This window comes from Oncorhynchus tshawytscha, unplaced genomic scaffold, assembly GCF_018296145.1.
Source record: "Oncorhynchus tshawytscha isolate Ot180627B unplaced genomic scaffold, Otsh_v2.0 Un_contig_12794_pilon_pilon, whole genome shotgun sequence".
NCBI classification, from domain to species: Eukaryota; Metazoa; Chordata; class Actinopteri; order Salmoniformes; family Salmonidae; genus Oncorhynchus; species Oncorhynchus tshawytscha.
The window spans coordinates 19,853-30,678 of NW_024608799.1; the positions used below are offsets into that span (position 1 = coordinate 19,853).

A 10,826-nucleotide genomic window follows, 5' to 3' on the forward strand; every position below is an offset into this window, starting at 1 on the left:
AATTAAATTTCAAATTTTCACAAATAGTTTCATATTTAAAAATGTAAATTGCATAAGAATTCCATGTGAATCTGATAACTAGAATGTGAAGACTTTCCAAGATACAATGTATGTCGTCCTATCATCAGATATAATATTCTAGACAACAACTGATCTGACATCATATTCTTTAAGTACCAATGGACACTTTCAACTGGTTGGATTACAGAAAGATAGTTTTTTACATTACTGTCTCTACAGTCCATTCTGTCGAGTGGAGAGAAAAAGGGGGAAAGGTATTTATGGGGGGGTCATAAACCTCCCCCAACAGGGCAACGTCATGACAAAATTATTCATGTGAGCTCTCCATGTACATTTAACTTATTCCTTGCCAACCGTTCTGAAACTAACTTCAGCTCTTTGTTAAGTGTTTGCAGTAATTTCACTCGCTGTAGTAGCTGACGTGTTTGTGGTGAGTCATCATACATAGACACACTGGCTTTGAAAAAAATGGGTTGCCTTATCTTACCTGGATTATGTTGGAGAGGCTTCCATTAAATAACACTCTCTCTGTACTGTTATGTTATAGGCAGATAAGCTAAGGACAACGAACACAATTGTAATGCTTAGATGGCAAGATCCCAAGGCCCATTTCTTTTGAAGGTATATGTGACCAACAGATGCATATCTGTATTCCCAGTTGTGAGATCCATAGATTAGGGCCTAAATAATAGATTTCAATTGACTGATTTTGGGTCATATGAAATGTAACTCAGTATATTCTTTACAATTGTTTCATGCAGCATTTTATATTTTGTTGAAGATGTGTGTTTAAGTGCTGTGCCTCTCTCCATTCTAGCATGACTAGATCATAGGCTGAGTTTACACAGGCAGCCCAATACTGATTTTCTTCTAATTCTTTTTTTATTACCAGAATTGTCCTTTTGGGCAATCAGATCCACTCTCTTGCCAATAATTGGGCCAAAGATCAGTTCAGCTGCCTGTGTAAACGCAACCTGAGTCATATCATATGGATCAGATCTCTGATCAGTGGGTCAGGTAGTGATGACCCTGATAGTGTCGTCTCCTCTGTGTTGTGTGGTAAAGTAGACTGCCCCGAGGAACCTGAAGAGAAGGAGGAGGCACCACAGCCCTCTGCCCCCTCGGGAGTTTCCGCCAACGCAGCCGCCCCCTCCGGCCGAAGAAACCCCCAGGGGCATGTCCAGCCTCATCCTGGGTTGAGGTCTGGTTTTGTTGGAACGTTTTTATTTTTGAAAGAATTGCCCCCATTTCCCCCTTCCCCACCTCAGTCCCACTGTTCTTCCCCACTGTCTGATACAATCCACCACGTCCCCTCTGAGCCATGGAATTTGCCCCCCTACCTGCCAACCCCCTCATGTTTTTACTTTTTTTCTAATTAAAGAGAACCGTTGACAGAAGCACTTTATGTATCTCTTTTTCCCCTCCCCCATTTCAGTCCATTCTGTAAGTGTGCCTATATTGCGCCTGATGGAAAAGGCTTGTCTCATTCTCGCCCTGTTGTAAATGGTAAAGAAAAGTATTCAAAAAAGATTTGATGCGTGAATTTCTAAATACAATAAAGATTGATATGAATTTGTTCATTTTGCTCCTGGTTTTATTTTTATCGGAGGAAAGATGTATTTTATGTGGATCTCACAAATGTTTTTAGTTATGCATGTTATACCACACAGATAATTTACTGTAAGCCAACTATTTGAAGCCATAAGTGAAAGATCTGAGTAATGATTTGGTCAGCCTGTTTTTTTACAGATAAATCCCATTTGACATGTTAAGACACTTCCAAAGCACTTTTATAATAATGTCCACAGGATGGGGCTGATACTGTCTGGAACACATTGGGCGAGGGAATGACTTGCCCCCCTCCTTCCCACTGCTGGGAACAGTCAAGAGGCTGAACCACAAAGTGAAAGTATGTTCTTAGCTTGTGAGATGTGCCACTTGGACTGGACTATAGGGAGATTGGAATCAAATTGTAAGTGTTTTGTTTATTGCTGCTGTAACTTTTTGGTCGTAACTGAACAGTGTAGAAAAATGCATGACACACACACATGTTTGTAGAGGTGTTGACTAACAGTAAAATCACACTATATGCTCCCAACAATTGAATGGGTCAATAATTTCGGCAATGCAGTGATTTTAAAAAAAACTCACTGTATTGCCTGTCTTAATTTGTTCTCTAATTTCGTTTTCTGCATTGTTGATTAGTGCCCGTAAGTAAGCGTTTCACTGTTAGTCGACAAGTATTATTTGACAAATAAAATGAGATTTTTGCCAAAACGGTTGTTAGGTTTACTCTTTAAATTGTTGGGAGTGTATATAGTGTGAGACTTTATTTTTTTTTACATTGACCTTGCTCGCTTAGTATGCAAAAATAGCATGTTGAGGCAATGCTTGTATTAGTCAATGCATATTATTCAGGCTATCCACGTTGGCTCTCAGATTTTAATTTGGCTCAATCACTGATTGTTGTCAGATGTGAACCCTTTCCTGTGGAGAGACCACTGTTTCACAGAACCCCTGTTTGTTTTTCTACTAAGGAGAAAGGCCTTAACATGGCATTGGTCTTCAGCTTGTCCACTCTCATGTTTCTCCTCATCACTGGGATGGAGACATCCAAAAGTAAGGCATTCTGTAGGCACAATTTGTAGTACTTCTACCAACATAACTTCCAAAATGCTCACAATGAATGGTCTAGGAGTTTTGTTTTATCCAAACTACACGTGTCAGTTGTAACATTTTCTGTACTACAGTCCTGTTTAATTTGGTTTTCTATCTATTGCTTAAACAGGTCTAAGTCAGGGCCCAGATTTGAAGCAGGTCATCCAGGTGGACTCTGGGAAGGATGCAGTCCTAGAGTGCTCTGTGAACTTCAATGGGATATCCCCTGGTAATGTAAACATAGAGAAGGTTGTGTGGTGGAGGCTGGACCAGAATGGTCTTCACAAAGGTGGACCTGTGTTCATATGCAACATATTCAATCAACAATCCTCCAATCCCAGGATGCCACTGAGCCCAAAATATCAGCTTCCCATGCCACCTGCCAATGAGAAAGACAAAGTTGTGTCCCTGTTGGTCAAAGAAACCCAGCCTGAAGACGAGGGTCCGTATGAGTGTGTGGTGAACACTGACAGTGGAATCACAAATTGTAACTTCATGCTGAAGGTCACAGGTAACCTCACAGGTCAGCTCACAGGTCAGCTCACAGGTAACCTCACAGGTAACCTCACAGGTCAGCTCACAGGTAACCTCACAGTTAACCTCACAGGTCAGCTCACAGGTCAGCTCACAGGTAACCTCACAGGTCAGCTCACAGGTAACCTCACAGGTCAGCTCACAGGTAACCTCACAGGTCAGCTCACAGGTAACCTCACAGGTCAGCTCACAGGTCAGCTCACAGGTAACCTCACAGGTCAGCTCACAGGTAACCTCACAGGTCAGCTCACAGGTAACCTCACAGGTCAGCTCACAGGTCAGCTCACAGGTCAGCTCACAGGTAACCTCACAGGTCAGCTCAAAGCTTTTGGACTCGAACGTTTATAAGTAGGGCCCTGAGTATTTCCCAGTCAGGAAAAACTAAGGGCTTTACACATAGTTTTGAATTCAAAGTGCCTTCCTCACACCCTAACACTGACCATTTAGTATTCTCCTTTTGCATCATGATTTCCACTGTGCAGAGGATCCATCAAGAATTTGTGCTTTTGTCACATTAACCTCTATTAGTATCCAATATAAATTGACTTACCCTACAAACATTACCTAATTGATTCCATACCTGAATGCGACGTGATTTTCAATTATATTGATTCTGATTTTGTGTGTTACAGTACGAGACCAGCACCAGGGTCCTGGAAATGTTGCGGATAAACAGGAAATTCCAAAGAACAGTTACATGAGTGTGGCTGCTGTATGTGTGGTAGTAGGCACTCTTGCCATTGGACTGCTGCTTCTCAAGCTGTTTCAAGCCAGAAGACTCAGACAAGGTGAGCACCCAGGGTCATGTCCAAGTCAGTTAAGAACAAATTCTAATTTTCAATGATGGCCTAGGAACAGTGGGTTAACTGCCTGTTCAGGGGCAGAACGACAGATTTGTACCTTGTCAGCTTGGGGATTCAATCTTGCAGTTATTAGTCCAACACTCTAACCACTAGGCTACCGCCCCCAATAGAATAAGTGGAATGGAGAACTAACTGCTCAGACAAGAGGACTGAACTTAGTTTTTTAATTGTTTTAGTTTCTCTATTGCTGTCCTCCTTCCCAGATAGGAATTCAGGATTTGTTAATGTATTGTCAGTGATAAATCACAAACCATGGTAGAGCACACAGTATCAACCCTTGTAAAAGGTTGCTTCTGGTTTCTCTTTCCATATGAACCCTTGATACAAGAGGACTCTGTTGTGCCAGAAGGTATGTTTGAGTATGTTATTTGTCTACCTAATGGAAGAGGATTCCTCTCCAAACTATATCAAATGTCTGTGAAATGCACTTTATAAAATGTCTCACCAACCACCAGGAGGCCCAGCACAAGAACACTAGGCTACCCTGGGGCGGCAGGGTGGCCTAGTGGTTAGAGCGTTGGACTAGTAACTGGAAGGTTGCAAGTTCAAAACCGCTGAGCTGAGAAGGTACAAATCTGTCGTTCTGCCCCTGAACAGGCAGTTAACCCACTGTTTCTAGGCCGTCATTGAAAATAAGAATTTGTTGACTTGCCTAGTTAAATAAAGGTAAAAAATTACATATATATATTTTTTAAATTCTGGGCATTCCTGTGGTTGGCAGACTGCATCACATCCAGCTGTGATTGGTAGTCCCATAGGGCAGCGCACAATTGGCCCAACGTCGTCCGGGGTAGGCCATCATTGTAAATACGAATTTGTTCTTAACTGACTTGCCTAGTTAAATTGAAAAAATAGGTGTTCCTATTGTCCCCTATGGAACCAGAGCCTCAGGATACAGCAGTCCCAGCAGAGCACAACCCCAGCACCAGGACAGGACCGTTTCCGTAGCGACAGATGTATTATCAGGGGTGCCATGGGCTCTCTTCCCTGTCGGTGTCATGTCTGCTCTGTCTCTCACGTCGCATCGCTAACTGAATGTGAATGCTTTGCCTGGAGGAGGGAGCAATCTGGCTTAACACTATTCTGTTCCCCCTCTGCAGGAGAAATGGAGTGCACGCATTGTCCTGCTACCAAGCTAATTGTTAGCAGCATTGTCTGTAGTTGTTAATCACACCAGACTATTCTTCATAATTGTTTTATATATTGTAACTGAAACCTGATATGAAACAAATGCACATATTTAGTGGACATTGACTTGATAGTGAAGACACTAGTGTGATACAGTAGCAGTGTGTGAAATTGATCTTGACAGAACACATTTACTTTGTGCATCACAATTTGAATAAGTCATTTATTCAGAAGCCAAATGTGTTTTAGTTCATTTGAGTTGCTAATGTAATGCCTTTATTGTTTTGAAACTTCTATGTGTGATGTTTACTTTAATTTTTATTGCTTTATATATTCACTTTATATATTAATCACTTGCTTTGGCAATGTTATTCATGCCAATAAAGCCCTTGAATTGAATTGAATTGGTCACGGTTGTTTGTATGGATATCCTTCATTTATTTGGCGTGGGCTATGGAGCCTGTGTGGAGTTGGGTTAATAAACCGTGAATTCGTCAACTCAACCCTCTGTCTGGACAATTGTATCTTTATGATCTTGCCAGGTCATTACAATACCTTTTAAGTATTCAACCCCCTGAGTCGATACATAGTAGAAACACCAGCTGTGGGTCTTCCTGGGTAAGTAAGAGCTTTGCACACCTGTATTGTGCAATATTTGTCCATTATTATTTTCATAATTCTTCAGGTTTTTGGGATCTTGGCTAAACAGCCATTTTCAAGTCTTGCCATAGATTTTCAAGCAGATTTAAGTACAAAACTGTAACTTGGCCAGTCAGGAACGTTCACTGTCTTCTAGGTAAACTACTCCAGTGTAGATTTGGCCTTGTGTTTTAGGTTATTGTCCTGCTGAAAGGTGCTCCATCCAGACAGGTTTTTCAGGATTGTACCTTTTATCCAGTATTTGCCGACGTCAAGCATACCCATGAATCAGCCACCTACATGCTTGAAAATAAGTGTTTTTTTGCAGCTGCTCTTCCATGGGTCCAGGAACATTAAGGCAGTTATATATCATTTAAAAATATTACATGACATTACACTTCATAACACTTTTCACAACACATTAAGTGTGTTCCCTCAGGCCACTACTCTACTATCACATATCTACAATACAAAATCTATGTGTACGTGTGTGCAGAGTGCGTGTCTTATCATGTGTACAGTATGTGTGTCTGTGCCTGTGTGTCTTCACACTCCACTGTTCCATCAGGTGTATTTTTATCTGATTTCTACTGCTTGCATCAGTTACCGAATGTGGAATAGAGTTCCATGTAGTCATGGCTCCATGAAGTACTGTGCGGCTCCCATAGTCTGTTCTGGATTGTAAAAAGACCCTTGGTGACATGTCTTGTGGGCTATGCATGGGTGTTCGAGCTGTGTGTCAGTCCTTTAAACAGACACCTCGGTGCATTCAGCATGTCAACACTTCTTACAGAAACAAGCACAACAAATCTCTCCTCCACTTTGTGCCACTAGAGATTTAAATGCATATCGTTGTGTCTTTACTATGAATTATATGATATGACATGCTATTTTATCAAATTAATTCTCTAATTAATATTACCTGATTAAACTAATCATGTAAATGTCATTAACTAGGAAGTCAGGGGAACCCCGGAAGAATGTTGATAGAGCTGTTGTCTTCCGAATAAACACTTAAAGATCTGTTAATCTTTTATATCAATAGCAGTCAATTATTAATTGTCACCTTATTCAGTCTCATCTGAACGTCGTAAAATTATTGGTTATCGTCAAGAACCCTGGCTAACAAGTTGAATCAGCAATACAACATTTGGTTTAATTATTTATTTACTAAATACCTAAATAAATCACACAGAATTACATATGCACAGGATGAATCATACATTGATTACTAATTATTTCATAAAAGAAAACGTCCCTAGAGGACGAAACCGATATGACGGCTGGTTACACAAAGAAAGGGGGTTGGGTTTCAATGAAAGAGTGGGAAGACCGAGGAACAAAAGGATTGGTTCTCTATCGGACCTTATGAAACTATGCTATCGTAAATACGGAATCTTATCCATTCTAAATAACCACCCATTCGGAAAAGGAAAATGCAAGAAACATTTTTACTCTGAGCTGCGCTTCGATAGATTGGTCGAAGATGGAAGGCTGGGTTGACCAGCAGAGATCTCCCTTGTCCTTTGAAGAATATTTCTGGGCGGATACGTTGTAGTCTGTCGTATACGTTGTAGTCTGTCGTCGTGTGGTAGAATGGATACGTTGTAGTACCCTGTCGTTCTGAAGAGTTTGTCCGTCCTTTCCTAGGCTATGCACGTTTACAGTTGCTGCTGATAATTCGACGTCTAGGATGTATCACTTCTTTAGTGAATAAGAGTTCAAAGTTCATACCAAGTTGCCATACTCCGCTTGTGCTATTTTCTGGCTGGTGTAGTCAATTCATCTTTCCAACGTGGTGATCGTCACCTTCACGTTGAAATTAGCCCTTTTGAACGTATGGACACCAGTCCTACGTCGTCGGGAACTAAAGTTAATTTTAATAGGTTCTAGTTGATATTAGCCCTTTTAAACGTATGGACATCAGTCCTCACGTCATCGGGAACCCAAGGTTGACTTTCGTCAACAGTAGCGGGGGATTGAAGGGTGTTTCATATTTCTCAACCAATGTCTGTTCACTTGGGCGTGGCCACTGAGTGATCATAGTTTACTTTAAGAAAACAATTATTTCATTTAGAAGCTAAAATTAAATTTCAAATTTTCACAAATAGTTTCATATTTAAAAATGTAAATTGCATAAGAATTCCATGTGAATCTGATAACTAGAATGTGAAGACTTTCCAAGATACAATGTATGTCGTCCTATCATCAGATATAATATTCTAGACAACAACTGATCTGACATCATATTCTTTAAGTACCAATGGACACTTTCAACTGGTTGGATTACAGAAAGATAGTTTTTTACATTACTGTCTCTACAGTCCATTCTGTCGAGTGGAGAGAAAAAGGGGGAAAGGTATTTATGGGGGGGTCATAAACCTCCCCCAACAGGGCAACGTCATGACAAAATTATTCATGTGAGCTCTCCATGTACATTTAACTTATTCCTTGCCAACCGTTCTGAAACTAACTTCAGCTCTTTGTTAAGTGTTTGCAGTAATTTCACTCGCTGTAGTAGCTGACGTGTTTGTGGTGAGTCATCATACATAGACACACTGGCTTTGAAAAAAATGGGTTGCCTTATCTTACCTGGATTATGTTGGAGAGGCTTCCATTAAATAACACTCTCTCTGTACTGTTAGACAGGTAACTCTTTATCCACAATATAGCAAGCCAGCAATTGACTATGATCGATAATGTCAAAAGCCGTACTGAAGTCTAGCAAAACAGCTCCCACAATCTTTTTATCATCAATTTCAGTCAGCCAATCGTCAGTCATTTGTGTAAGTGCCGTGCATGTTGAATGCTCTTCCCTATAAGCATGCTGAAAGTCTTTTGTCAATTTGTTTACTGTAAAACAGCATTGTATCTGGTCAAATACAATTTTTTCTAAAAGTTTATTAAGGGTTGTGTTAGCAGTTGATGTTATTCTTTATTAACACAGACCCCAAAGCAAATCAGGGGGAGGAAAATAGGTTTATTCGAAGAGAACAAATCATACGGGGAGGTAGATGGTCATTCTCCCCTGTCCTCAGTGATGCTCTCCCAGTGATTCTCCCCTGTCCTCAGTGATGCTCTCCCAGTGATTCTCCCCTGTCCTCAGTGATGCTCTCCCAGTGATTCTCCCCTGTCCTCAGTGATGCTCTCCCAGTGATTCTCCCCTGTCCTCAGTGATGCTCTCCCAGTGATTCCCCCCCTGTCCTCAGTGATGCTCTCCCAGTGATTCTCCCCTGTCCTCAGTGATGCTCTCCCAGTGATTCTCCCCTGTCCTCAGTGATGCTCTCCCAGTGATTCTCCCCTGTCCTCAGTGATGCTCTCCCAGTGATTCTCCCCTGTCCTCAGTGATGCTCTCCCAGTGATTCTCCCCTGTCCTCAGTGATGCTCTCCCAGTGATTCTCCCCTGTCCTCAGTGATGCTCTCCCAGTGATTCTCCCCTGTCCTCAGTGATGCTCTCCCAGTGATTCTCCCCTGTCCTCAGTGATGCTCTCCCAGTGATTCTCCCCTGTCCTCAGTGATGCTCTCCCAGTGATTCTCCCCTGTCCTCAGTGATGCCTCCCAGTGATTCTCCCCTGTCCTCAGTGATGCTCTCCCAGTGATTCTCCCCTGTCCTCAGTGATGCTCTCCCAGTGATTCTCCCCTGTCCTCAGTGATGCTCTCCCAGTGATTCTCCCCTGTCCTCAGTGATGCTCTCCCAGTGATTCTCCCCTGTCCTCAGTGATGCTCTCCCAGTGATTCTCCCCTGTCCTCAGTGATGCTCTCCCAGTGATTCTCCCCTGTCCTCAGTGATGCTCTCCCAGTGATTCTCCCCTGTCCTCAGTGATGCTCTCCCAGTGATTCTCCCCTGTCCTCAGTGATGCTCTCCCAGTGATTCTCTCCTGTGGTTCTCCACAGAACAAAGGGACAGGGTGTAGTTTATAACCCAGCCCTATCCTGTGGTTGACCAATTAGAATTCCTTGCAATAAAACTGTATCCTATTTCAGGTTGGACCAATGGGAACGTGCCACACTGTAAGTTCAGGACGGACATTCCTAACAGATGTTGAACTGAAAACCAACTATTTCCATGGATAATTCCCTATTACAGAAAAACCACTATTTCCATTGATCGTTGTTACTCTATTGACTTCTCATCCTCTGTCTCTGCATTGTGTATTTATCTTTGAAATATTCTTATTGTTGGTAACAGGCTGATTGGTCAGCTATTTGAGCGGTAAAAGGGGCTTTACTATTCTTGAGTAGCGGAATGACTTTTGCTTCCCTCCAGACCTGAGGGTAAACACTTTCTAGTAAGCTTAGATTAGATAGGCAATAGGGTCCGCTATTATTTTCAGTAATTTTCCATCCAAGTTGTCAGACCCCCGTTGCTTGTCACTGTTGATGGTGACAACCCTAAGCAGTTCCCTCCCTATCCTGCAGTTCAGAAGGACGACTGTACCTTTGGTGTGTCTGGGCCAGTAAAGACTGCTGAGGGGAGGATGGCTCATAATAATGGCTGAAATTTAGTCAATGGAGTGGTATCAACCATATGGAAACCATGTCTTTGATGTGTTTGATACCATTCCATTTACTCCATTCCAGACATTACTATGAGTCATCCTCCCCTCAGCAGCCTCCACTGGTTTGGGTGGTTTAATACATCATCCACAGCATTTATTAACTTGACCATGCTTAACGAGATATTAAACGTCTGATTTGTTATTGTTAGCCATCTACCAATCACTGCCCTTTATGAGGCTTTAGAAAACCTCCGTGGTCTTTGTAGTTGAATCTCTGCTTGAAACTCCCTACTTGACTGAGGGATCTACAGATATGGACAGAGGAAAGGGTAGTCATTCAAACATGATGTCAACCAGTGGAGACCCGTCATTCAGGGCAGGTGGGGCAGGGACCACACTTTTTGGGGGAGGCGGGGGTCTTGTTTTGTATGTTATTTTGGCATTAATACGTGACACATATCAGTTTGCAAACAATGTAAAAAAA

General features: G+C 42.0%; 1 protein-coding gene across 8 annotated transcripts; it reads left to right on the forward strand.

The window, feature by feature from the left end:
• Window positions 1-1,864: 1,864 nt before the first annotated feature.
• On the forward strand, window positions 1,865-10,454 carry LOC121843831. 8 transcript variants are annotated; one of them, XM_042313688.1, is made up of 5 exons: window positions 1,867-1,993; window positions 2,559-2,640; window positions 2,810-3,202; window positions 3,846-4,001; window positions 4,932-5,255. In XM_042313688.1, exons 2-5 carry the CDS (start codon window positions 2,574-2,576, stop codon window positions 5,105-5,107), a joined length of 792 nt encoding a protein of 263 aa, XP_042169622.1. In that variant the 5' UTR covers window positions 1,867-1,993; window positions 2,559-2,573; the 3' UTR covers window positions 5,108-5,255. The 8 variants fall into 8 exon arrangements, with proteins under 8 accessions (XP_042169621.1, XP_042169622.1, XP_042169623.1 ...); XM_042313689.1 differs by having other exon boundaries at window positions 2,810-3,190; XM_042313691.1 differs by having other exon boundaries at window positions 1,870-1,993; window positions 4,960-5,255.
• Window positions 10,455-10,826: the final 372 nt, after the last annotated feature.

Bases quoted from the DNA above. Each gene is read 5' to 3' on its own strand.
- LOC121843831 (XM_042313687.1), top strand. From the start codon at position 2,574: ATGGCATTGGTCTTCAGCTTGTCCACTCTCATGTTTCTCCTCATCACT. The intron at 2,641-2,809 runs GTAAGGCATTCT...TTGCTTAAACAG, and splicing joins TGGGATGGAGACATCCAAAA to GTCTAAGTCAGGGCCCAGAT.